Genomic DNA, 26,834 nt, shown 5'->3' on the forward strand with positions numbered 1-26,834 from the left:
TCAGTTACTACGTTGGGCAGGAGGCTCAGCCCAGGTAAGGGCTCCCACCTGTGAAGGATTAGAAACATTAAGTCCAGAAATACTTAGCTGAATTCATTTATTAAGTCTAATAATTTTTTGATGGAGTCTTTAGGGTTTTCTATGTACACTATCATGTCATCTTGGAATAAGGACAATTTTACTTCTTCTTTTCCAATTTGGATCCCTTTTATTTCTTCTTCTCCTCTGATCGCTACTTTCAGCCCTATGTTGAACAGGAGTGATGAGACTGGGCATCCCTGTCTTGTTCCTGTTCTTAGAGGAAATGGTTTTAGTTTTTGCCCATTGAGTATGATGTTGGCTGTGGGTTTGTCATACATAGCTTTTATTATGTTGAGGTATGATCCTTGTACTCCCACCTTGTTGAGAGTTTTTATCAGGAAAGGGTGTTGGATTTTGTCAAATGCTTTTTCTACATTAATATATATGACTATGTGATTTTTATCTCTCAATTTGTTTATGTGATGTATCATGCTTATTGATTTGTGGATATTGTACCATCCTTGCTCCCTGGGATAAATCCTAATTGGTCATGGTGTATGATCTTTCTGATGTACTGCTGGAGCTGATTTGCTAGAATTTTGTTGAGGATTTTGGCACCTATGTTCATGAGGGATATTGGCCTGTAATTCTCTTTCATTGTGTTATCTTTATCTGTTTTTGGTAATAGGGTGATGCTGGCTTCATAGAAGGAGCTTGGAAGTGTTCCTTCCTCTTGAATTTTTTGGAATAGTCTGAGGAGGTTAGGTTTTAGTTCTTACTTGAATGTTTGGTAAAACTCCCCTGTGAAGCCATGTGGCCCTGGGCTTTTGCTTGCTGGAAGCTTTTTGATGACTGCTTCAATTTCATCTATAGTTATCTGCCTATTGAGATTTTTAATATCTTCTTAATTAAGTTTTGGAATGTTGTATTTTTCTAGGAATGTGTCCATTTCCTCCAAGTTTTATAACTTATAACAATGGAGTTGTTCATAGTATTTTGTAACAATCCTTTGTATTTCTGTGGGGTCTGTTGTTATTTCACTTTTTTTTTCTTTCTGATTTTGTTTATTTGGGTCCTCTCTCTTTGCTTTTTGGTGAGCCTGGCTAGAGGTTCATCAATCTTGTTTATCCTTTCAAAGAACCAGCTCTTGGTTTTGTTGATCTTTTGTATTGTTTCTTTGGTCTCTATGTCATTTATTTCTGCTCCGATTTTTATTATTTCCTTCCTTCTGTTCACTGTGGGATTTTCTTGTTGCTCTCTTTCTAATTCTTTGAGTTGATGAGTTAGATTATTTATTAACCCTTTTTGTTGTTTTTTGAGGTAGGCCTGTAGAGCTATACACTTCCCTCTCAGGATTGCTTTCATTGTGTCCTATAGGATTTGCAATATTGTGTTTTTATTGTCATTAGTCTCCAGGATGTTTTTAATTTCTTCTTTGATCTCATTGATAACCCAATCATTGTTTACTAGCATGCTACTCAGTTTCCAGGTGTTTGAATTTTTTGGAATGATTTTATTGTAATTTATTTTTAATATTATGCCCATTGTGATCTGAGAAAATGCTTGATATGATTTCAATCTTTTTGAATTTGGGGAGACTTTGCTTGTTACCCAATATGTGGTCTATTTTTGAGAATGTTCCATGAGCACTTGAGAAGAACGTATATTCCTTGGCTTTGGGGTGAAATTCTCTGAAGATGTCGATTAGGTCCATCTGGTCTAGTGTGTCATTTAGGATTGCTGTTTCTTTGCTGATTTTTTGTCCAGAGGATTTATCCATTGATGTCAGTGGTGAATTAAAGTCCCCTACTATGATTGTATTGTTATCGATCTCTCCCTTGATGTCTTCCAGGAGATTTTTTTATGTACTTGGGTGCTCCTGCATTGGGTGCGTATATGTTTACCAGAGTTATATCTTCTTGCTGAATTGCTCCCTTTAGTATGTATTGGCCTGCTTTATCTCCTGTTATGGCCCTTACTTTGAAGTCTATTTTATCTGCTATAAGTATCACAACCCCAGCTTTTTTCTCATTTCCGTTTACCTGAAAAATGTTTTTCCATCCCTTCATTCTCAGTCTGTGAAAACTTTGCTCTAAGGTGGGTTTCTTGTAGACAGAAGATATATGGATCATGTTTTCTTATCCATTCAGCTACCCTATGTCTTTTAGTCCAGAGTAGTGCATTTAGTCCATTTATGTTTAATGTTACTATTGATAAGTACCTGTTTGTTGTCATATTTACCCTTAGTATTTGTGTTTCTCCTTGCCTTTCTCTATCTTCTTTTTACAGCAGTCCCTTTAGCATTTCTTGCATTGCTGGCTTGGTAGTGATAAACTCTCTTAGCCCTTTTTTGTCTGTGAAGCTTTTGATTCCACCTTCAATTTTGAATGATAGCCTTGCTGGGTATTGTATTCTTGGGTTCAATCTCTTGTTTTGCATCACTTTGTATATTTCATTTCATTACCTTCTGGTCTGGTGTGTTTCTGTTGAGAAATCAGTTGATATTCTAATAGGAGATCCCTTGCATGTAACTTTCTGACTCTTTCTTGCAGCCTTTAAGATTCTTGCTTTGTTGTTGGTTGTTGGTGTTCGCCAATTTAATTATGATGTGTCTTGGTGTCAGTCTTTTGGGATTCAATTTATTTGGGACTCTCTCTACTTCTTGGACTTGGATAGTTTTTTTTCTTGCCAATATAAGGGAAGTTTTCTGTCATTATTTCTTCCAGGAGGTTTTTTTTTTTGTTTGTTTTGGTTTTTTTTTTTTTTTTTTTTTTTTTTTGTTTTTTTTTTGCTTCTTCTCCTTCTTGTATCCCTATTATTCTAATGTTTCGTTGTGAGTTGTCCCAAAGCTCCCTTAGGCTCTCCTCTTGCTTTTTAAGTCTTCTTTCCAGTTGCTGCTGTGTTTGTGTGTTTTTTACTACCTTGTCTTCTACTTTGCTGATGCGGTCCTCAGCCTCTTCTAGTCTACTCTTTAAGCCTTCCATTGTGTTTTTTATTGCAGCTATATTGTTCTTCATCTCCTCTTGTTTTCTTTTCATGCTGGTGACATTCTCATTCAGCTCCTTATAATTGTCATTGAGTTTTGTACATTTGTCCTCTAGCAGTTTAAACATTCTTATAACCATTTCTCTGAATTCTGTCTCTGATAAGCTGCTAGCCTCAAATTCATTTAACTCCCTTTCTGGTGATTCCTCTTTTTCTTTCCTTTGGGAATTACTTTTTTGTCTTCCCATGTTTTCCGGTAATGCTTTAATTATACCGTGTTTCCCCTAAAATAAAACATCCTCCGAAAATAAGACCTAATTACAAGTTTCTTTCTTTTGAGTGAAATATAAGGCATCCCCCGAAAATAAGGCCCCCCTAGGCTCTTCTTCAGAGTGAAAATTAATTTACCGTAAACTGGTCGCTAGAGCCACTCTGACTGGCGTCTAGAAACCGTGACGTTATGCGAAGTCCTGACGTTACTGCTGTGTGGAGGCGGAGCGGAGGTCGGACTGAGTGGTGAGCGTGGGGCGGGAGAGAGGAGGAGACTTTCGCAAATGCGTGTAGAAGAACAAGAGGATTAGAGCAGACAGGATGCGGTGAAGGTGGTGAGTGCTGGTCTGTCTCTGGTGACACTACCTGATGCTCGCGGCTGCTCTCATGATGACTGAAGGTTCTCAGTCAGAGGCAGACCTACTCCAGCCAAGATCCAGGCCCCAGCAAGCCCAATGACATTCCCCAGGCAGGCCCCTGGGGATAAATGTCTGATAAATGGGTAGGGGGGATGTCTGGTGAAGGTGTTCAGTGGTACAGGGGTGGGGGGAGGGGGATCACTTAAAATGACACAGGATCAGAGGGGGCAATCAAAATGATACAGGAGGACCAAAGGGGGTTACTAAAATGGTAATCCCCCCTCTGATTCTCCTGTGCCATTTTGATCCCCCCCTCTGATCCCCCCTGTATCATTTTAAGTGATCCCTCTCCCCCACCTTGATACCCCAATTCATTTTTTTTACCCCTAGAAATGAGCGCAAAAAGAAAAAAGCTACTCCGTGGAGTACGAGAAAGGAATTGTGGAAGACTCTTGGGACCAAAATCTTACTGCTTTCTGCAAAGAGAAGATGTTGAGTATCCAATTGGTCTGAAAAATGGCAAGCAGAGTATGGTAACCTCATTGAACAAGTGGACAAGGGAAATGCTAAAAAGCACAAGTGTGGATCAGGTCAGCAACCATTATTTTCTGAGCTGGAAGACCTGATCTGTGAATGGGTTGTTGACAGGAGAGCAGAGGCTTTGGTTGTGAATAGGGCTCAGATTCAAGAATTTGCCCTTGCAATGGCACCACAGTTTGACATAGCCCCCAAAGACTTCAAAGCATCACAACACTGGCTGGATAATTTCCTTCAGCGAAGTGTACTGTCTTTAAGAAGATCTACAACATTGTTTAGGTTGGAAGATACTCAAGTTATTAAGCGAGCATTTGCATTCAAGTTCTTTATTGATGATGCTGACTTCTCTAAATACAGTCTTTCCAACATGATTGCTATGGATGAAACTGCAGTGTTTATGGGCCAATCAACTCAAACAACAATTGAACAGCGGGGAGCCTTTTTAGTGTACATTCCCTCCACTGCTTACGAAAGTGCACGCATTTCCTGTATTTTGGCAATTCATCTGGATGGCACTAAAATCCCACCTTTAATCATTTCTAAGGGCAAGAAGGAAAAGATTGAACGTGTTTTGGGCATTTTCATTCTTGAAACTGAAAAAGCCTGGGCCACACAAGCAGTTATAAGGAAGTGGGTCGATTTAATGCTGCCACTTGTTATGCAAGTTAGCCAAAGAGGTCTGCTAGTCTGGGATGCAGCCAGCACTCACCGCGCTAAAGACATGAAGACATTTCTTCATGAAAGAAAAATAGATCAGATAATGATTCCCACAGGAATGACGGCCTATCTCCACACTCTTGCTATTGCAATAAACAAGCCATTCAAAGACAATTTGTGCATTGAAATTAACGACTACATTGAAAATAGAATGGACAGATATCAGCGTGGAAACTTTGTGAAACCTAAACTGCAAGAAGTTGTGACTTAGGTGAAGAATTCATGGGAGAAAATCACTGACAGGTGCATTCAAATGCACTGCGAGCAGGCTACCTTGACAATAAGTACTCATTTAAAGACAGTGCTATTGCTAACCATGAGAGATTTGGTCCACTGATTCTGAAATAAATGGAGTCACAAGAAATTCACCAGGAAATTCAGGAGTTGGATTGTTATGATGATGTTCCAGTAGATGATGACATGATTGTCATTGAATAAATGAGTAAATTCTTGATACTGTAGGATTCACAGTTTGTCTGATTTGTGTTGACAACTACCATACTACTGTACCATATACAGGTAATAAATTTCCTTTATTTTCGTTTAACAATGAAAATACTGTATTCTTCTTCATGGAAAAATAAGACATCCCCTGAAAATAAGACCTAGAGCGTCTTTGGGAGCAAAAATTAATATAAGACACTGTCCTATTTTCGGGGAAATAGGGTAGATCTAACTGAATGTAACCTCACAGGGTGATCTGATCATAAAATCCTACCTGGCAGATCATGGTGGGTAGTCACACACCAGGCATAAGACTTCTTTAGTAAAAGGTTTAATTTTTTGCTGTAAGCAAGCCCTGACCATTGTTTCTGGGCATTATGTTAACTAAAAACCTTGGAAATGCCTCTTTTCAGACTTCTCAGAAGTGAAAACACCCTCAAGGAAATACATAATCCCCACCTTGATTTCTATCACTTCCATGTAATCTTCTTAATTCTAAATGCACAAAAGAAGCTGCATCCCATTTGGCATGGCCCAGTGGTTGAGTATCAACTTATGAACTAGGAGGTCAGGGTTCAATTCCCAGTCAGGGTATTGAACATGCCTGGGTTGCAGGCTCGATCCCCAATGGGGGGCATGCAGGAAGCAGCCCATCAATAACTCACTCCCATCGTTGATGTTTCTATAACTCTCTCCCTCTCCCCTTCTCTCTGAAATATATAAATGAAGCCGCAGACCACTTTTCTGAGAAGCATTTTCTTAGTCTGCTGAGATCTTGCTTCCAGGCATATCCTCTGTTTGACTCAAATAAATTTCTATAAAACCTCTCTACAGATTTGGATGGTCTTATTTCAACAGAATGCAGCTTACATAATCTAAAGGGAGGAATACTAGTAAAGAGATTTTCTATAATAAAAATCTTATGGAAAACTTTCCAAATATCCCTTTGAGACATCATTTTTTCTCCCCAATGTTCCACACTCAAGGTAGTGAATAAAAATTTCCTCTGCTCTATCACCTGCGGAGGTTCTGTCCCGGCACACTGCTCTCCTCACTTAGCTCCTCTGCCCTTTGAGGCAACCACATCTGCTGCCTCCCAGGCCGAAGTGAGCACCGAGACTTCCACTCCTATCTCTTGGGTGCACCAAATTCCCTAAAATAGTTGAGGGCCACGTGACTCCTTTTCACAAAAAATTTTTGGCAACAGTAGTTCTTTTCCCATCCTGAAATCGCTTGTCGGGGGAAGCTTCCAGTGGAGGCCCATTTCTCCCATCTATTAAAGCATAACTTTTAGAACCTAATTTTGCATTTAACACTGTATTTCGTGGTGCTTTAACAGGGTGCTTAGAGTCATACACATTCTGGTTCATTGACAGTTTGTTGCTTCTTTGATGAAGAGTGAGAGCTGCTATGCAGATACTCAATAAGTAGGCTGTATATACACAGGCTCTGGGGATTGAGCCAGAGCCTGCCACCCGGGTATATGCCCTGACTGGGAATTGAACTGTGACCTCCTGTTTCACAGGTTGATGCTCAACCACTGAGCTATGCCCAACAGGTGACCCAACTGTATGACAGACAGTGTGCTAGGTCCCCTGGCTTTGTATTATTCAGGACACAGGAAAATGCCATAAAATGAAACAAAAAATTCAAAGGGCACTACAATATGGCTTATGTAATATTTAGGGATAACTTTCAGAATCCACAAATCTATTCTCTTTGTGACTGAGAGCCCCACTTATCAGATATCCAGATGAATCTCAAATATTGATCAATTAAAAAGATGACATTTCAGAGAGAAGGCGGGGTGGGTGGTGGGTGGGAAGTGATTAATGGAGAAACTTACATGCATATAAGCATAACCCATGGACACAGACAATAAAGTGGTGAAGGCTGGGAGGGGCAGGTGCAGGGTGGATGGGGTCATTGGGAAAAAACACAAATAAAGAGGACATCTATAATACTTTCAACAATAAAGATAATTTTTTTAAAAAGACCTTCATGTTATGAAACCAATGAATACAAACTAGAATGCAGAAACATCTATTTTTTACTAGGTTTAAATAACTATATAAAATAATTCTTTTCCTTTAAAATGATATATGCTATATCTGTCCCATGGGTTTCTTGCAATCCTTATTATTCTTAGAATGCCTTAAATCAGTTGTTCCCACATGCTATGGTTTTTGTAGTGGGTTATTATGCCAACATGTTTTATAAATAATATTTATATACATGAATGATTCTGTTGTTGATTAAAGACTATAAGAAGAGACAAACTGTTGGTAAGCTAAAAATTACTTTTGAAAAATGAGCTTTGAAAACAATATGGTGACCTCTCTTCAACTTGGACTGATTTAGAGCAATTTATTAGAGCAGTTTTGTTCATTTTCAAGTGACTCACAGGTTATCAGTCTAAGCAAGGATAATAATTTTAACCAAAGTGCTGACAATGTCCACATTAAGACTAAGATTATTACTAATACCAGAAATTCATGGAAATACCTCTCCTACTGTCCTGCTCAATAGGATGAGCTTATTGGCCTCTCTTTGGGTATTGCTTACTGAACCTTCTGATTTCAGCTTAGAAATCCCACAGGGTTCAGAGAGTCAACTTGTCCAAAACAGAATTAAAAACTAGCCTGCCAGATGTTAAAACTTGTTAGAAAGCTAAGCAGGTAAAATGACATCATGCTAGGGCAGGAAGAGAAACAGATCAATGAAATACAAGAGAAATATCTCCAAATATATCTAAGAATATATAACAGAATAGACACCACATTTCAGTTGAATGGAGGAAAGACAGATGATGCAATAAATTGTTTTGGGCAATTGGCTAGCCATTTGGGGAATAGGGTGAGAGCCAAAATAAATTCCCAGATAGATCAAAACATTACCTGTAAAGGTGAAATCATAAAGAAAAATCTAAAATATTTAAATAAATATGCTGACAATGATAAGATGAAGTAGACTTTTAAACATAAAGATCATGTAAGTTTATAATTCTGTGAAAAATGCCATTGGTATTTTGATAAGAATTGCTTTGAATCTGCAAATCGCTTTGGTTAATATGGACATTTTAACAACGTGAATTCTTCCAATCCATGACCATGGTAGATCTTTACATTTATTTTGTGTCTTTATTGATTTCTTTCAGCAATGTTATAGTTTTTTTAGTACAGGTCTTTAGCCTTATTTAAATTTATTCCTAGGTATTTTATTCTTTTTGATACAATTGCAAATGAGACTGTTTCTTAATTTTCTTTCTTTCTTATTTTAAATCTCTTTATTATTGAGAATATTACAGATATTGCTCCCCTTACTCCTCTCCTATTGCCCCCCTCTACCCGGATTCCCACCCCGCCCCAGTCCTTCATAACCCTATTTATTATCTGTGTCCATGGGTAATGCACATATGCATATAAGTTTTTTAATCTCTTTCCACCTCCCTCCCCACTTCTCAGTTTATTTTGTTTCCCTGACCCTGTTCTATTTTATTCATTAGCTTATTTTGTTCATTAGATTCCCTGTTTCTTTATTTTGATTTTTAGATTCAATTATTGATAGATATGTATTTATTGACTACTTATTGTTCGTATTTTTTCTTCTAGAATTAGTATATAGTATCATGTCATCTGTACATGACAGTTTTACTTCTTCCATTCCAATATGGATGTATTTCATTTCTTGTCTGGAAAAAGTGAGAGTGGAATTTTTGTTTTGTTACTGATCTTAAAGAAAAAGTTTTTAGCTTTTTACTGTTGAGCATGATTTTAGCTATGGTTTGCCATATATAGCTTTCACTATGTTGAGATATATTGCCTCTCTCCTCACTTTGCTGATAATTTTTATCATAAATGGATGCTAGATTTTATCAAATTATTTTTCTGCATCTATTGATCTGATGACATAATTTTTTCCTTCATTTTCATGTGGTATATCATGTTAATTGATTTGTGGATATTGGACCAATCTTGCATCCTGGGAATAAATCCCATTTGGTCATGGTGTGGTGTTCTCTGATCCAGGAAACTCAGAGTACCACATTACCACATATAATAAATAGCCCAAAATGGACACCTAGGAATATCATATTAAAACTATAGAAAAGCAGAATCAAAGAGAAAATCTAGAAAGAATCTAGAGGGGAAAACATATTTTTCATATAGAACAACAAGAAGCATTATATTAAATTTCTTTTCGAAAACCCTGCAAGCAAAAAAGAGAAATATTTGAAGTGTTGAAAGAGTCTTCTTGGTGTGGCTCAATAGTTGAGCATCTATCAACCCATGAACCAAAAAGTCACTGGTTGGATTCCTAGTCAGGCACATGCCTGGGTTGCAGGCTCAATCCCCAGTGTGGGGTGTAGATATTTCTCTCTCATCAATGTTTCTATATCTCTCTTCCTTCCTTTCTCCCTCAAATCAATAAAACATTTTTATAAAAGGAGAAAAGTTCAATCCTCTCTCTTAAAAAAGGACTTGTACCTTTCTTATTCTTAATTTATCTAATAGATAACAATTTGTTCAAAATAATAATAGGAACAATGTATTGTGTGATTATGGCTAATTGGTAAGTGAAATGAATGACAAATATGATGAAGGATGTGAAGGAGGATTTGGAATACTATACAGTATTATAAAATATCTGCATTATACATGAAGTATTACCAGATTAGTTGTGAATGTATGCTGCAAACTCTTGGGCAAGTAATGCAAACATTTTAAAAATAAGTACAATTGATAAGCTAAGAGAAGAGAGACATGGAATCCTAAGATGTTCTACTAAAACTAAGAAGGCAGAAAATGCAGGGGAAAAAATGCCACCAACAGAAAACAGTAAAAATATGGTAGATATTAATCCAAATACACTAATAAAAAGATATAAAATCTAGCCCTAGCTGCTTTGGCTCAATAAACAGATTATTGGCCTGTGGACCAAAGGGTCCCAAGTTTGATTCTGTCAAGGACACATGCTCGGATCGCAGGCTCAATCCCTGGAAGGGGGCAAGCAGGAGGCAGCTGATCAATGGTTCTCTCTCATCATTGATGTTTAAAAATATATTTAAATATAAAAAGACATATAATCGCAATTAATGAACAAAATAGACCCAGAGAGATAGAAGCATGGAAGAGCCTGACACCCTAAAGGAATTCGAACATCACCTGGTTGGGTAATTTACCATGATGGCTTCAGAGCAGACTCACTTTACACAGCACAAGCTAGAAAAGACATTTATTAACTCTCATGATCAGACTATTATTTAGCAATCAATAGCATGGGTGCAAAACAAAAATCTACATTAAAACCCTTTGTTGGAATGTTTTACATTTTCCAGAAAACAGGAACTAAAATAACCTGTTATATAATTAATTAGTCACAAATGTAGTCCTCAAGTCTTTGGCCCATTCACATGAGTATTGCCTAAGACATGTTTTCTTGGTAGCAGCTAGGCACTGCCACCACTGTGCTTGGCTGAGTTCACAAATCTATTGTAACCTGTACCTTCCCTGTAATGTCTCTGGCTCTCCTCCCCTGCTAAAATTTGTTTCCTGGCAGTAATTAAAACCTTCTACCACTGCTATAGGTACTGCTGCTGCTGGAACCGCCATAGCCACCTTGGTTTCATGGTTTGGCAAAGTATAGGCTTCCACCACCATAAGGGCCAGAGCTTCTGCTGCCAAAGTTTCCTCCTTTCAATTTAATGAACAAACTGAACTACCAAGCAAAATAGAGACAGACTCATAGAGAGCAGGCAGACAGCTTGTGTTTGAGGGGGAGGGGAGTGTGGAAGAGAGGAATTGAGCAAAGAAGGGAAAAAAAACGAAAAGGAAGAGAACTCATGGACATAGACAACAGTGTGGTGATTCCAAGGGTGAAGGGAGATGGTGGAGGTGGAAGAGGGCATAGAGGGGATAAATCAGTCGATAAAGCTTCCTCCTTTCATGGGTCCAAAATTTGAAGATTGTTCATTGTAATTTCCAAAATCCTTGTAGCTTCTGCCACCTACAAAATTGTGTCCACCACCACTGCCAAACCTGCCTCTGCCTCCCCCAGGGTGATAGCAGTCACAATTGCCACTCTCGCCATAGCCACTGCCCTGGATTCCATAACCCTGTGCAGCACTTCCACATGTTCTGCTTCCTCCAGAATAACCAGTGTTACATCTTCCATAACCACCATCATTATCAAACCCATGGTAGCCATCCCCACTACTACCAAATCCACCACCATCATGGCTGCCACAAAAGCTACCTTGACCACTGAAGTTTCCCCCACGAACAAAGTTCTCATTCCCACCAAAACCACCTCCCCAACTTCCTCCAAAGTTTCTAGAACCACGTTGATCTCTTTGGCTGGATGAAGCACTAGCCATCTCATCTCTTGCTTAGGCAGGGCTCTTCTTACTTCACAGTGGTGGCCGTTCACAGTATGGTATTTCTGAATGACAACCTTGTATACAGAGTTACGGTCATCAAGGGTTACAAAAGCTAAGTCTTTCTTTTTGCCACTGCCCCTGTCAGTAATGATTTCAATCACTTCAATTTTCCCATACTGTTCAAAATAATCTCTTAGGTAATGTTCTTCAGTGTCTTCTTTGATGCCACCAACAAAAATCCTTTTCACAGTTAAGTGGGCACCAGGCCTTTGAGAATCTTCTCTTTGGTTCCACAACTCTTCCACCCCCTCCTGTGGCCTTGAATTCGTGGCTGCATCTACCTCCTCCAAAACAGCACACATGACCAACCCAAAGCCTCTGGAGCACTTGGTGTTTGGATCTCCCATCAGAAAGGCTCCATAGACTCTCATGGGTTGTTTCAAAGCTCAAACTTCTGGTACAGAGCTGCAGCGGATCCAGCTCTTTGGGAGACTGACTTAGCCATGACGACTGTGGGAGGGGCAGCAGTGTTGTTCATGCCCCAGAGCAGTCTCACCTAAGCAGGTAGAACTCGGGGGTATTTATCCTTCAACTCTCATCAGCCAGGGCTGAGTGGTGCTCCTGGGAGCACTAAGTTGTATATTCATCTAGCCTCCCCAAGCATAGGACAAGAGAAAGGCCTCCCAAGTCCATGCAGCAGGACACCAGAGCTTTGTGCCCCAAAGAGGGCATGAAGCAATAATAGACAGATTTTTAAAAATAGTATAGGGGGAAATTCATAAGTAACAGCAAGAGTTATAGAGCAATCTCATTAATGTGAATTAAAAACCCAAGCAGAAACTCTACCACACTACTGTAGACACATCACACTCATACCATGCAGAGTCATTTCAATCACCTTATACAGGGCCTTGTGGAGCAGGGAGGGATGAGTGGGACTGAGGATGGAAGAGGGGAAAAAAAAAAAAAGAATAGGAACCTGAGGGGCCGCATGGAAAATGATGACAAAACAGTAGCATAATCCAAGGAGAGTAATTTAAAACATCTATTTTCTGCCTCCTCTAGCTTAATGGATCTGCTTTTCCTGGACCCACTCAAAACCCCATATTACTCTGCCCTGGATTCCATACTTTCCCCCACTACCAAAGTTATCATTCCCACCAAAACCACCTCCCCAACTTCCTCTGAAGTTTCTAGAACCAGTTTGACCTATTTGGCTGGAAAATCTTGCTTCCTGTTCCTTAAAAGCAGGAACTGTGTCAAACACAGGACATATTTCTCATAGCCTGTGGCTGGGGCTCATCATGTAATAAAGCTCTTTAATCTTCTCCAATGAATTGATTTGGGAAGGAGGAACACAAGGCCAACCTGAGGCCCCACACCTACATTTCCCAGAGATCCCTGGGTGACGACTCTACCATAAGTAGACTCCAGGGGAGGCGCAGTTTGGAAAGCTCACTTCTGGTGCTGGCTCTGCAAGAGGGAGGATTGCAGTCACTCTGGTCCTAGTGTGGGCTCTAGCAGACTTGGTAAGTAGCTTTTTTATGCTTTGAAATTGGAGATTCATCCTATCTCAAAGGTGAGTCCAGGAGACTAGATACTGCACCATACCTGAATTTCAAGTCCAAAGGTATTTCAAAAATTCTGACATGCCTTATAGTGTAATGGTGGAAATAACAAACCTTTGGGTCAAACTGTCTGGATTAGAGTCATAGCCATACCACATCCTCGCTGTGAGGACCCGGGCATCTCTAAAAGTCAGTTTTTCTGCAAGGAAAATGAAACTCATTAGACAGCTTACTTAAAAGGCTTGTGAGGATCAAAGAAGAGTATAAAAGCATGTATATGTTTCAGGGAACTGAATTTCCATGTTGGAGAACAGAAACAGCAATGTCCATCTCTTCTGTCCCAAACTGGAGTGTGCCAAAGCGCCCCGTTAGTTCCACAGGCAGCAGGTTCATAACTATTCCTACTCCCTCTGTATTATGTGATCAGAACTTTAATCCCAAATAGCCAGGGAGACTGAGATGCATTGTCAAACTACTGGCAGGAGACTCAGGGGAGGATCTCTGGGAGCCATAAACTACAAGAACCAGCTCCTTCTCTGTCAGGCAGGCAGCCTGAGGACACTCCCTGGCAGAGCTGTGCAGGGTTCCATGGGAGGGCAGACAGCCAGCAGCTAGGGCTTAAGGGCTTTCAGCTCAGGCATTGCTCCGCTGTGCTAGTGCAATGTCCACCACAACAGTTGGGTGGGCTTCTTTTTTATTTATTTATTATTATTTTTTTTAATAAACTGCTCCTTCCCTTTGGAAGGGCCCTCGCTTTAATTTCATGCTCACAAAACTACTGGTTCAAAAGGAAGTTGTTAACTCTCAACTATTTACTCTATCCCACCCAGAGACTTATTTTGTTTGCCTATATGCTTAAAGAGTTTAGAGCCAACTTTTATGAGCAGACTATCTCTGGATCAATCAGCTTTTATTCTTCTATATTAGGCTCCTGATTACAGCTTCATTTAAAGGGAAGAGGAAAGATCTATAATCAATTGCTGTTGAAAATTGCTGTTGTATGAGAAAGGATTCTAGAGATGGGGAACAAGTCAGTTCTGCATATGAATCTGCTCTGCAGAGATATACCCAAGAGGGTGATTTGCAATATCCCAGAGGGATATATCAAACAGTGGGTCCAACTTCAATACCGACCATTCAACAAAACGACAGGCATTTCTGCATCCACAAAAAGAGGTCACTCTTTTGTCTGACATGCGAGGCCCTCTGAAATTGGCCTGATTCTGTTTATCTGACCTTCCACACCACTTTCCAAAATGCACCACTCAAGTGTCTCAGTCATGTTCCCAAGATTCAGACAGATAAGGATTTATGTGCAAGTAATTTATTACGGAAGTGCTTCTGGGAATAACCAATTAAGTATTGGAAAAGTAAGACTGGATAGAGGAAGAATCCTAGCATGTATGAGATTCAGAAAAATCCTCAGCTTCAGCTTGAGTTTCAGTGTGGCTATGAATTATATCTTAGACTTTGCCAGACACTATGCAAGGTTACAATACCTTGATCCAGAAACTCATTTACTCAAAGCTGCTCTGGCAGGATAGGAATTCTCTGGCTTGCCAGCTGTCTGCATAGGAAGGAAAAGCAACTCCAGGAGTTCTTAAGAGGTCCTCCAAAGAGAGGCTAGGGTACAGGTCCTTAAGCATGAGGACACAGAAGCCATTCCAGAGGCACAGTGAAATGGTAAAAGACATCTGAAGGGACCTAGGTGGTACAAACAGAATTCTACTCATAGTAACCTCAGTCCTGAATCCTCATCAATCCTAACTGCCCCCTCTAGGTACACTGAGCATGCTCTATTCATACCCCCTCTCTATGAGGTGGAGGCCAGTAGGTCTAATGGGTTTCATTTACTTTAGAGAATACCCTCTCCAACTCCCTTCAGGCTCCACTCTTCCCCAGTTATTATACTGGATGCTTCCTGCCTTTCCAGTTCAGTCATTTAACCAGATGATGTTCCAGTGGTAAGCAGGCTTGATCAAATTTTCCTAGAAATTTGGTATCTTTGATTTTCACATGTAATTTTTGTTTTTGGTGAGTCACTCCTGGGTCTTTCTTCTTTCCTGAGATATACTCAACATTGATCTCAGATATTGGTTCCCTATAACATCTATCTTATTGATTCAGGTCATCTGCTTAGACTCCTACTTTAATCATATCACGTACATAGCCACATTTCCATTTACTAAATCATAACCTTTAACTAAGATTAATATACAACATCATGTCTGGCTTGGCAACTTCAAAGATCTGAGTTTAAATACTAGATAAATGAGTAATCTTGGGGAAATAATTTAAATCCATAAACTTACAACTTCCTCTTCTCAGAATTAAATATAAGTATAGATATCAAATTCTTAGATTTGACCCTAGAGAATCGTATTTAAAAAATAGTAATTACTATTAATTGATTGTTTTTTACACTTGTATTTTTATTTCTAAAAGCTTTTTAACATCTTTAGGGGAAAGTTAATCAGCACAGATAATTGTAATTACATGTTATAAAAACATACGTTCTAGCATTGAGAGAAAAATAAAGAATAAAACATTATAAACATTTTTCAACTCTATTAAATGGCACAGATAAAGACCAGAAATAATTTTGATTATAATTCTTTCTTAGTGTTGAAATTAGGAAAATGTTTTCTCTTCAAAGAATTTGGAATTTTTTAGCGTATCATAAGGACTTAAAAATGTTTCTGTAGCATAGGACATACTTTTGAAAATATTTCTCTAATGTGCAGAAATGACATTTTAAATGAACTTTAATAAAAAAAAAAGAGTCAACTTTTACTATATATTTTTGTTCAAATAAACATTTTTTTCTATTTCCATAAAACTGTTTCATTCAATACCCATAATTCTCATAACTTTTCTACTCTTAGTTTTGTAATAAAAGGAGCCAATATTGCCCATTAGTCTTTTGCTGTGGCCTAACTCTTTCTTTTTTTCATTTTGATTTCCACTTCATTGGCCAATTAGGAGGTAACACTTTATTTGGGTTGTTCTTCATACATTCATTCCTCAAGTTCTTTCATCTTTGAGATTATCTTCATATTCATGATACCTTTGTGATGAAATGAAATAGTAGCTGAGAATAATTTTTGGGGATCAGACTTTTCTCTTAACTTGGAAACATATTACTGTGAAATATTCTGATGCCATCCTGATAGATGTCTCTCCCTTCTAAAGAGTTTGTTTTCTGCCAATACCCAAGTAGTTTTCTTCATCCCCACCCAATCCCCCCCCCCCATTATTTCTAGAGTTTAGACCGAGAAGAAGAAACATTCTAAGTCTTCTGAATTAAAACAAAAAATTATTCTACATCTAACTTCCTTACACATATATTAAGTGCTTTTCTGAGGCATTTCAGTGGGCTCCCTAAGTATGTTTACCCTGTCGGCCGCCATGGCTGCCTGAGCCTCAGTGGGAGCAGCAGTGGTGTGATGAAGGTGTTACCTTCCCCTGGTTTTCCAGTTGCTTCCTGCAGAGGGGAGGCCAGACTGTGGCTTAGTCCTGATCCCCGTAGGACATCCCCTGAGTTGCTCCTGGACGGTGAGAGGGGGGCAGGCAGGGCTTGGGGACCGCCCACCTCCAAGGCAAGAAATTTTTATGCACCAGGCCTCTAGTATTATATACAAAAAGAAATAAAAAGGAAGTTGGTAAGAGAGCATATAATAAATGTAATCACCAACACCAGAAAAAAAAAAAAGGTTACAAAATGGTGTTAGCTAATCTTATTATGGTAATCACTTTGCAGTATAAATGTACTTAATCATCACATTGCACACCTTAAACTCACATATGTTATATGTCAAAAATAACACAATAATGAAAAAAATTTTATTTAAAAATAAATATTAAAATCTTTAAAAGTATTATAACTAGAGATGTTTATAACCATTTTAACTTTAGTATTTGTCTGTATATACTTAAAATACATGACTATAATTAACCTTCTTAAGGAAATCCAACTGCAAATATAACAGTATGTGTTCTTGTTTTCTAGGGGATCATGGACATCGAAGCATATTTTGAAAGAATTGGTTATAAGAACTCTAGAAACAAATTGGACCTGGAAACATTAACTGACATTCTTCAGCACCAGGTCCAGACCATTCCCTTTGACAACCTTAACATCCATTGTGGGGAACCCATGGAATTGGGCTTGGAGGCCGTTTTTGATCAAATTGTGAGGAAGAAACGCGGTGGGTGGTGTCTCCAGATCAACCAAATTCTGCACTGGGCTCTCACCACAATGGGTTTTGAGACCACAATGCTGGGAAGCTATGTTTACAACGTTACGGCTGAAAGATACGGCAGGGCTGTCATGCACCCCCTGGTGATGGTGACCCTGTGTGGCAGGAAATACATAGTTGATGCTGGGTATGGGAGCTCTTTCCAGATGAGGCAGCCTCTCGAGTTAATTTCTGGGAAGGATCAGCCTCAGGTGCCTTGCATCTTCCGCTTAACAGAAGAGGGAGGAACCTGGTATCTGGACCAAATCAGAAGAGAGCAGTATGTTCCAAACCAAGAATTCCTTAATTCTGAGCTCCTGGAAAAGAAAAAGTACAGAAAGATCTACTACTTTACGCTTGAACCTCAAACAATTGAAGATTTTGAGTCTCCGAATTCATACTTTCAGACATCTCCAGCATCTGCGTGTGTAAAAGATTCTTATTGTGTCATTCATACCCCAGATGGAGTTTACTGCTTAGTGGGTTTTACTCTCATGCATCGAAGATTCAGTTACAAGGACAACATGGATCTGGTGGAGTTTAAGACACTGAATATGGAAGAAGTACAGGAAGAGCTGAAAAAGATATTTAATATTTCCTTGGAGAAAAAGTTTGTGCCCAAACATAGTGCAACTTTTTTTACCATTTAGAGTAATCAGTAATAAAATGGATCAGTCCCCAAAAGAAAGGGAAGTAAAAGTAAATGAATGGGACTACACCAAACTAAAAGGCTTCTGTACAGTGAAAGAAACCATCAACAAAACAGGCAACCAATCTAATGGGAGAAGATATTTTCCAACAATACCTCTGATAAGTGGCTTATATCCAAACTACAATATATAAATACCTTATACAACTCAAGAACCAAAAAATCTAATTAAAAATACTTAGAACAATAAAGTTAAATTTTAGAAAATGAGTAGAGGACCTGAATAAGCACTTCTTCCAAGAAGACATAAAAATGGCCAACAGATGTATAAAAAAAAAATGCTCAAATTCACTAGTTATTAGAAAAATGCAAATCAAAACCATATGAAAGGGTGGAGGGTTAGTGTTGGGTGAAAAAGGTGAAGGGGTTAAGCAAAAACAACAACAAAACTTATAGACAAAGACCACAGCATGGTGATTTCTAGAGGGGTAGGAGGTAGGTGAGGTAGAAGAGGGAAAAGACACTGAAGACATAGAGAAAGTGGGGCCACAGATGAATAGATCTTGGGTCCCTGAACAGCTGTGGGGTACAACATGGGATGTAATGTAATATGGGTGAAAAATAAACTCTTCCTGAAATTTTCAGTGTTTGTCTATCTGTTTCAGTAGATGGCTTCATATACCTTAACTTGATATGTTAAATAAATATGATAAATAAATATATATATAATTAAAATTATATTTTTATCAATATAAATTGGATTTCAAAAAATAAAGAATTGTTATGACATGGGGAAAATGAGAATTAGGGGAAGAACTGGATAATATTTCAGTAAAGTCTGTATCTAAGTAAAATGATCATTTTATTGCTCAAAGCAGGACTCTTCTGAGAATGAAAGGGAAAACCGCAAATTATTGTGCCAGGATAACAGGTATAAAGCAGGACTGCCCCAGGCAGAGAAGCATAGTCATCCTACTCAAAAACCCAACCATCCAAGATCTCATTATTAAGTAAAGAGTGCATGTATTGCTTTAAAACAGCAGGTCAAAGGAAGGTTATGGACCCGGACATCCATAGACTGGGTCCAGATCATTATCAAGGACCTCAGACTTGCCAAATCACACTGTTCTCAACCATCTCAAGAACTTGGCTGAGAACAACAAAGATTTGGACCTATTCTTGTTCAATGATTGCAGCCAACCAAGGAGCCTGGTAATTTCAGGAAACTCTGATATCTGCCAGCTCTAGAGTTAGTCACTTAGAGTGGTTCCAAACATGGTTGGGAGGCATACTGTGTGAGGAAATCCCCGCTCTGCCACTTCCTAATTAGGTGATCATGAGCAAGTTGTTAACCACTCTGGGCTCCAACTTGCCTGTACAGTGGGAAGAAGAAGACTTCCATCAAAGGATTGTTACTGAGCATGCAATGAGATAAATAAGGTAAAGTGCTTTAAAAAATGCCTGGCACTGAAAACACTCCGGATATGTCAGCTATAATGACTGTGGTGGTCATAAATGACCTGAAACGTACATCTCCTTATCCTGTTGGGTACTAGGTGCATGAATGTCCAGTGACCATACGATGAGGACTTATGGTCACTCATAAAGAGAAACAGAAGTTTGAGGCTTATATAGTCATATTGTTTAAACACTGGTAGATAAAAAGAAAGTGTCTCCAAAGGAGCATTTTCAGACATTTCTCCATGGACCTTTCTCTTCCCCATGTTACAGCCAGAGCAAAGACAGGGTTGAATCATACATGAGTGTTTATTCCAGTAAAACTGGTAGTATGGAGAGAGCAGTCAGTCACCCTGGGAATTCTGCTCTGACCACCCCCCCCCCACTCCACCCCATCCCCCTACCCCCTCTACCCCCACCTCCATCCCTGCAGCCTCCCGCCAGTTGGCTGATTATATTGTATAAGCTTGAGGGAGAAGATAGCTATGTGCAGCTGTGAGCTGCAAAGGTAACAGAGAAAGCAGAGGGTAGGGTCTGTGGTTGGGCCTTCAGGAGTTCAAAGTCCAATAACAAGGTGGCTAATCTTCTATGATGTTATAAAAGCTCAGCCTGTTCCTGAGGCAAACTCTTACAGGCCGGTAGGGTCCCAGCACAGCAACTAAATCAAAAGTGTGTTCTGTCCTTGGTCTGTTCTCAAAGTGTATTTCTTTTATGAATAATGGGTCCATTGAGGCATCTTATCTTTTTACGACTTTGTTTCATCCTCCAGTTTCCCAGGGTCTGTAAGAAAACCACTTATCTATATTTAGTAAGGTGAGCAATTATTAAACAACCGTGGCTTTGTTCTTATTATGTGCCCTTCCCCCTTGATCAAGATCACTGTGGTCATGTCCCCTAAACAAAATCATGTCTGCAGTAGAAATATTATTTAACAATTTCTTTGAACATTTTAGTTAAAACCCAAGAAACTCAGGTCATTCTGGAAATGACACAAAATTATTCAAAGCATTCACCAGAATAGATCAACTATTTATGCAAGAAATTGCTCCTTAAACTCATCTACAAATAGACATTTCAGCACTTTTCTATTTCCCAAGTAAGTATTTTTAATTTCCACTTGGAGAACACAGTTTCAAGATGAAAATTATACCTAGATTCTGACTTACTGCACACTATTAAAAATAATAATAATAATTTTATCCAAATGTCAGTAATATGAAACCATACTTATACATACAGGGAAAACAGAAAATATGACAAAAAATCACTTATGAATAAAATTTCTACTTAGAGCCAGTGTCCACCATGATACCTTTTTCAGATGAGGTCAGAGAAAAGCAAGCATTTCTTTCCTTCCTTACGCCTTTACAAAAATAAATGTAGGTTCTTTGGCAAGGAAAAAAAAGTATGCGAGTAAAATTAACTCAGAGTAGAATCTTTACATACTAATTCTAGTGCTTATTTTTTTTAAAACACAATCAGCATTCTTTCAAATTGCCTGTGTCAGGGTGAAGATGGAGCCTTCCTTCGTGTTATCCTCATTACCACTGCCAGCCACCTCTGCATCTCTGTCCCTATGGTGAGGAGAGTGCTAGGTGTCAGTTCATATACAGTATTTCCCTGTTTTGCTCTCCTTCCATGAAGAAAACATAGGAAGGAGTGAGATTTTGCTTGAACGTTTGGATGACCACTCTGCTGGAGGCAGGAGAACATTCTCAAGCTCACAGAAATCTCTGCCCTATCATCCCAGCTTTTACTGCCCTCAGATACCAGGATCCATACCTGGACCTCATGACTCATGACCTCATGACTCAGATTCCTGGGACAGTTCTTGCTGGAGATTCTCATGGGTCAAAGTTCCCAGGATCAGGGGGACAAGAGTCATACTTGATTGAACAATCTGTTTCATTTCATTTCACTTTGTGCCAGAATAGTCCAGCCCCAAAGCTACATTATGGGATTGTGTCCTTCTGAGCAATGTTTTACAAGTTTGGCTCTGCCATCTATCCTTCATTGCTGCTGAGTCCTGGTGACAACAGAGGGGTGTGTCTTCAACACCTTGCCATTTACTTCACAAACAAGAAACCTGAAGGGTCAGTAGGAACGTGAAGAGCTGTGCAAACTCACCAGTAATCAGAGAAGTGCAAATTAAAACATCACTGAGCTACCATCTTAGATACGTAAGATGGGCAGACATGAGAAGGTTGCTAACAGAAAGTGTCAATCAGGATATGAGGAAAATGGGACTCTACACAAAAGGACAATAATGCTCAGTGAAATTAAGCACACATATGCCCTGTCCCCAGCATATCTCATTCCTGGTGTATGTCCATGTAAAGTTCCATGTCCACCTGTAGGGCATGTGAAGGAAGGTATTCATGACACTGGTGTTGTAGGAACTGGGAGTTGAGGGCACCTAATTGTGCTTCACCAGTGGTACTGGTAAGTAAATGAACTTGATTGGTTTCCTCCAAAACCAGACCCTGAGATGAGGGTCTGCACTTCAGTAGCTTCTTTGGGAGGTGATTTAAGGAAGCACCAACATGGAGTGGGAAAGGCAGAGTCAGAGGCATTTTGGGAGTCAGTAAAGTATACATATTGTCAGGTGACCTCAATGAATAATAAGAACTTAATCTCACTGGAGGACATTGGGAGACAGTGTTGTTTGTGCCCCAGAGTAATCCCACCTGAGCAGGTAGAACTTGAGGGTATTTATCCTTCAACTGCCATCATCCTGGGCTGAGTGGTGGTCCCAGGGCACTACGTTGCATCTCCATCTAGCCTGCCCACGCACAGGCCAAGAGAAAGGCCTCCCAAATCCGTGCAGCAGGATACCAGAGCTAGGGACTAGAACCATTAGTGCCAAAAAGAGGCAACAACTGTGTCATGTAGACAGGCTTTAAGACACAGCCTAGGGGAAATGCGTAAGAAACAGCAAGAGTTATAGAGCAATATCATTAATGTGAGTTAAAAACACAAGCAGAAACACCCCATTACTGTGGATACACACATCACACCCTATATTGACTAATTTTGGACACATTCCATAGGGCCTTGGAGGGCGGGGAGTGGTGAGTGGTACTGAGGATGGGGGATGACTGGCAGAAGAATAAAAACAAAGTAGCTTCATGGAGACTGATGAAGAAACGGTATCATACATTTGGGAGAGTAATTTAAGATCTTTATTTTTTCTCCCTGACTGTTCTAGTTTAATGGATCTGCTCTTCCGGGACCACAGTAAACCCTCACTTCCCACATTGGACCTAGGACATCTGGCTTCAGGCTCCCTAAGGCAAGGACTGTGTCAAATACAAGATCATACCCCTCACCGCCTGTGTGACGTGAGGCCTATCAGATAATGTAGCCCTCCACCCTTCTTCGAAGATTTGAAGAGGAGGCACACAAGGACAACCTAAGGCCTCACAACTACATTTCCCAGAGATCCCTGCGTGATTCTGAGAAGACTCCAGGGAGGGACTGTTTGGAAAGCCCCGGAGGGCACTTCCTGTATTGACCTCAAGTGGGAGGAGTGAAGTCAGTTTTGTTCCTGGTGTGGGTCCTAGTTGAACACGGTAAGTGAATGGTAAGTGAATCTTTTTAGCTTTGAAATCGGGGCTTAATCCTATCTAAAATGGGAGTCCAGGAGGCTAGATACTACAGTGCCCTTGAATTCCAAGTCCAGAGGTGGTTCAGAAAGTAAGTGACACCTTATGAATCCTTATGCTGTAAGGACTGTACATGTGAAGATAATGAACCCTTGATTCAAACTGTCTGTGCCCACAGCAGCAGTGCCCACAGCAGCACCTGCTGAGCTTTTTTCTGGTAACCTTCTCTTTTCCTGCCCTCATTTTAGTTTCTCACAAAACAGCTGACCCCATCTTCTCTCACTCAAAAATAATAACACCTTCCTGTCTAAGGTATCCTGCACAGAGACTTATTTTGTTGGCCCTTCATGGGTTTTAAAAGTTCAGAGCTAACTTTAAAGAACACACAGATATCACCTGCACATCTGAGTTTGTCTGAGTTTCTGCTTTTCCTCAGGAGTTAGAAAAATAAAAAAAACCAAAAGCCCTCTGGAAACTCCTCTGTTACAGCTCATCTCCACGCATGGGACTCCCTGGGCCACCTCACAGGCTGTCAGAACATCAAGCAGAGTTGAAGGAGGGTCTGTGGGTGAGGCTTGCCCATCAACCTTTTTCCCATCCGGAAAATTACTGGGTCGGCCACTTGCCCCTGGTATTTAACGAGGTTGTAGTGTCTCTTAGAGTAGGTCTCAGAGCCAAAATAAAAGGAAAGAGAAGGGAAGAGAGGGAAGGAAAAGGAGGGAAGGAAGGAGGGAAACAGAGGAAAAGAAAATAACAGCTCAGGAAAGAAAAGTCACTCAGAAACACTCCTTAAAATTCTAATCAACTCAGCAATTCTATCCCTTGGTATAAACACAAAATAATTGAAAACACATACTGTGCTGAAAAATGTACTTGAACACATTCAGAGCAGCAGTATTCACAATAGTCAAAGGTGGCATCTGAGAATAGTATTTGGAGATCAGACTTTCCTCTTGACGTAGTAACATATTGCTGTGGAGTATTCTGATGCCAGCCTGCTGGTTTCTCCCTTAAAAAGTGTCTGCTTTTCTATCAAATACCCAAGTAGTTTTCTTTAACTTTGATTTTCAATAATTTAATCAGAATATATCCCAGTGTTGAACACTGAATCAAACTTTTTCAGAATTTTGCTGTTTTTCAGATTTAATTTTTGCTTTAGTTTAGGAAAACATTTTGTTATTTTTATATACAGTTTCTAATTGTGCATTTTGAGTTTTCTTCTTCAGAAGCACCAATTTGTTTTTCTCTTGGCTTTTTTCAAATTGTTTAATGGCTTTATCTTCCCATTGACAGTTACTATGAGTACCAAGTTTTTCTTCTACACATGTCATTTGATTTCACAGTATTACAATAGTAGTAGTAAACAAAAGACTTATGATTGTAGATAGTTATATCGACTGTTGGTATTTACATATTTAAAATACATTCATTATAATTAGGCTAATCAAAGTCATCCAAGTGCAAAAGTAATCCTATGTGTTTTTGTTTTCCTTGCCATAGGGGATCATGGACATCGAAGCATATTTTGAAAGAATTGGTTATAAGAACTCTAGGGACACATTGGACCTGGAAACATTAACTGACATTCTTCAGCACCAGATCTGGGCCATTCCCTTTGAGAACCTTAACATCCATTGTGGGGAACCCATGGAATTGGGCTTGGAGGCCGTTTTTGATCAAATTGTGAGGAAGAACCGGGGTGGGTGGTGTCTCCAGGTCAATCACCTTCTGTACTGGGCTCTCACCACAATGGGTTTTGAGACCACAATGCTGGGAGGCCATGTTTACAACACTCCAGCTGACAAATACAGCAGTGCTATGATTCACCTGCTGCTGAAGGTGACCGTGGGTGGCAGGAACTACATAGTTGATGCTGGGTTTGGACGCTCTTACCAGATATGGCGGCCTCTGGAGTTAATTTCTGGGAAGGATCAGCCTCAGGTGCCTTGCATCTTCCGCTTGACAGAAGAGGGAGGAACCTGGTACCTGGACCAAATCAGAAGAGAGCAGTACATTCCAAACCAAGAATTCCTTAATTCTGAGCTCCTGGAAAAGAAAAAGTACAGAAAGATCTACTCCTTTACGCTTGAACCTCGAACAATTAAAGATTTTGAGTCTGTTAATGAATATCTTCAGACGTCTCCAGCATCTGTGTTTACAAGCAAGTCATTCTGCTCCTTGCAAACCTCAAACGGAGTTCACTGTTTAGTGGGCTTCACCCTCACCTCTAGAAAATTCAATTATAAGGACAATATGGATCTGGTGGAGTTTAAGACACTGAATGAAGAAGAAATAGAAGAAGAGCTGAAAAATGTATTTAATATTTCCTTGGAGAGAAAGCTTGTGCCCAAATATGGCGATAGATTTTTTACCATTTAGAGTAAGGAGTAGAAATGGTCTTTGGCATCATTTCAGGTACTGAAACTTCTTACCATAAAAAAATTCCAATAATTATAAAAGTAGAGAGAATAAAATAAGAAACCCCTGTTTATCACCAATTTTACCAACTATCAACTGGATGCCTCTCTCTCAAATTTCCTCAGTGATCCCACATATTAAAGAAAATCTTAGACATCGAATCATTTTCATTCTTAAAAATGTTAGCACATGTAGTTAGAAAATATTTAAAAGAAACCGAATCACATGTCTTCACAAAATTAACAATAATAAAGGTTATTTATTATAAAAGGTTTTGTTGGGAGCAAACAGTGATTTCTGCTAGAAAAGCATCTATGCTGGTTGAATGTTAAATTCATAAAAAATGTTTACCCATGGTTCAGTAAATAGAAAATTGAGGAAATCGTTTTTATTAAATTCAACCAGGGTAAGACTCAATCTTTAAAACCCCACATATATAATTTAGGATTAGAATTCAACAAAGAAGAATGAGGCATGATATTGCTTTCTAATAGTTCTCAAGATAAGGCTTAAACCAACACATAGTAATGTGTGATTAAGCACACAGAGAGTGACACAGCTAATAATTTCTTACATGGTACTTTTTGCAACCACAGCTTTTTATGTAGCATTTCCTTAATATAGACACACTGATATTTAGAAATGTTCAAATTCCTGAATTAAGTCATTTTGTCTAAAAGTAAAAATAATTGTGAATTTTAAAATACTTTTCTGTCGCCAAAACCGGTTTGGCTCAGTGGTTAGAGCATCGGCCTGCAGACTGAAAGGTTCCGGGTTCGATTCTGGTCAAGGGCATGTACCTTGGTTGTGGGCACATCCCCAGTGGGGGGTGTGCAAGAGGCAGCTGATAGATGCTTCTCTCTCATTGATGTTTCTAACTCTCTGTCCCTCTACCTTCCTCTCTGTAATAAAATCAATAAAATAAAAAAATAAAATACTTTTCTGGAAAAACTTGGTGTCTCCCATCCAAGTACTAACCAGGCTCGACCCTGCTTAGCTTCCGAGATCAGGTGCATTCAGGGTGGTAGCAAGTTGTCATAAGTGAAATCTGCAGATGTTCTAGAGTAGAGAGGCAGAAAGAAGATGAGAGAATGAGCTGAAAGATCTAGTGCTAGTCTCACAGCTGCCATTTATGTGGGATCCAGGATTTTTCTTTGCTATACAGGACATTGGGACAACTGGTGAG

At 39.4% G+C, this 26,834-nt stretch overlaps 2 protein-coding genes and 1 pseudogene across 3 annotated transcripts; 2 read left to right on the plus strand and 1 right to left on the minus strand.

Annotated features, from left to right (window-relative positions):
- Nucleotides 1–10,798: 10,798 nt before the first annotated feature.
- Nucleotides 10,799–12,134, minus strand: LOC118730253 (annotated as a pseudogene).
- A 1,038-nt stretch (nucleotides 12,135–13,172) lies between these two features.
- On the plus strand, nucleotides 13,173–18,811 carry LOC118730409 (arylamine N-acetyltransferase 1). Its single transcript, XM_036458367.2, has 2 exons — nucleotides 13,173–13,241; nucleotides 17,290–18,811. The coding sequence occupies exon 2, from the start codon at nucleotides 17,296–17,298 to the stop codon at nucleotides 18,166–18,168; it is 873 nt and encodes a 290-aa protein (XP_036314260.1). The 5' UTR covers nucleotides 13,173–13,241; nucleotides 17,290–17,295; the 3' UTR covers nucleotides 18,169–18,811.
- A 4,310-nt stretch (nucleotides 18,812–23,121) lies between these two features.
- LOC118730410 (arylamine N-acetyltransferase 1) lies at nucleotides 23,122–26,363 on the plus strand. 2 transcript variants are annotated; one of them, XM_045588819.1, is made up of 2 exons: nucleotides 23,122–23,197; nucleotides 24,731–26,363. In XM_045588819.1, exon 2 carries the CDS (start codon nucleotides 24,737–24,739, stop codon nucleotides 25,607–25,609), a length of 873 nt encoding a protein of 290 aa, XP_045444775.1. In that variant the 5' UTR covers nucleotides 23,122–23,197; nucleotides 24,731–24,736; the 3' UTR covers nucleotides 25,610–26,363. The 2 variants fall into 2 exon arrangements, with proteins under 2 accessions (XP_045444775.1, XP_036314261.1); XM_036458368.1 differs by lacking the exon at nucleotides 23,122–23,197 and adding an exon at nucleotides 23,209–23,321.
- Nucleotides 26,364–26,834: the final 471 nt, after the last annotated feature.

Source organism: Pipistrellus kuhlii, unplaced genomic scaffold (assembly GCF_014108245.1).
Source record: "Pipistrellus kuhlii isolate mPipKuh1 unplaced genomic scaffold, mPipKuh1.p scaffold_m20_p_3, whole genome shotgun sequence".
Classification (NCBI taxonomy): Eukaryota; Metazoa; Chordata; class Mammalia; order Chiroptera; family Vespertilionidae; genus Pipistrellus; species Pipistrellus kuhlii.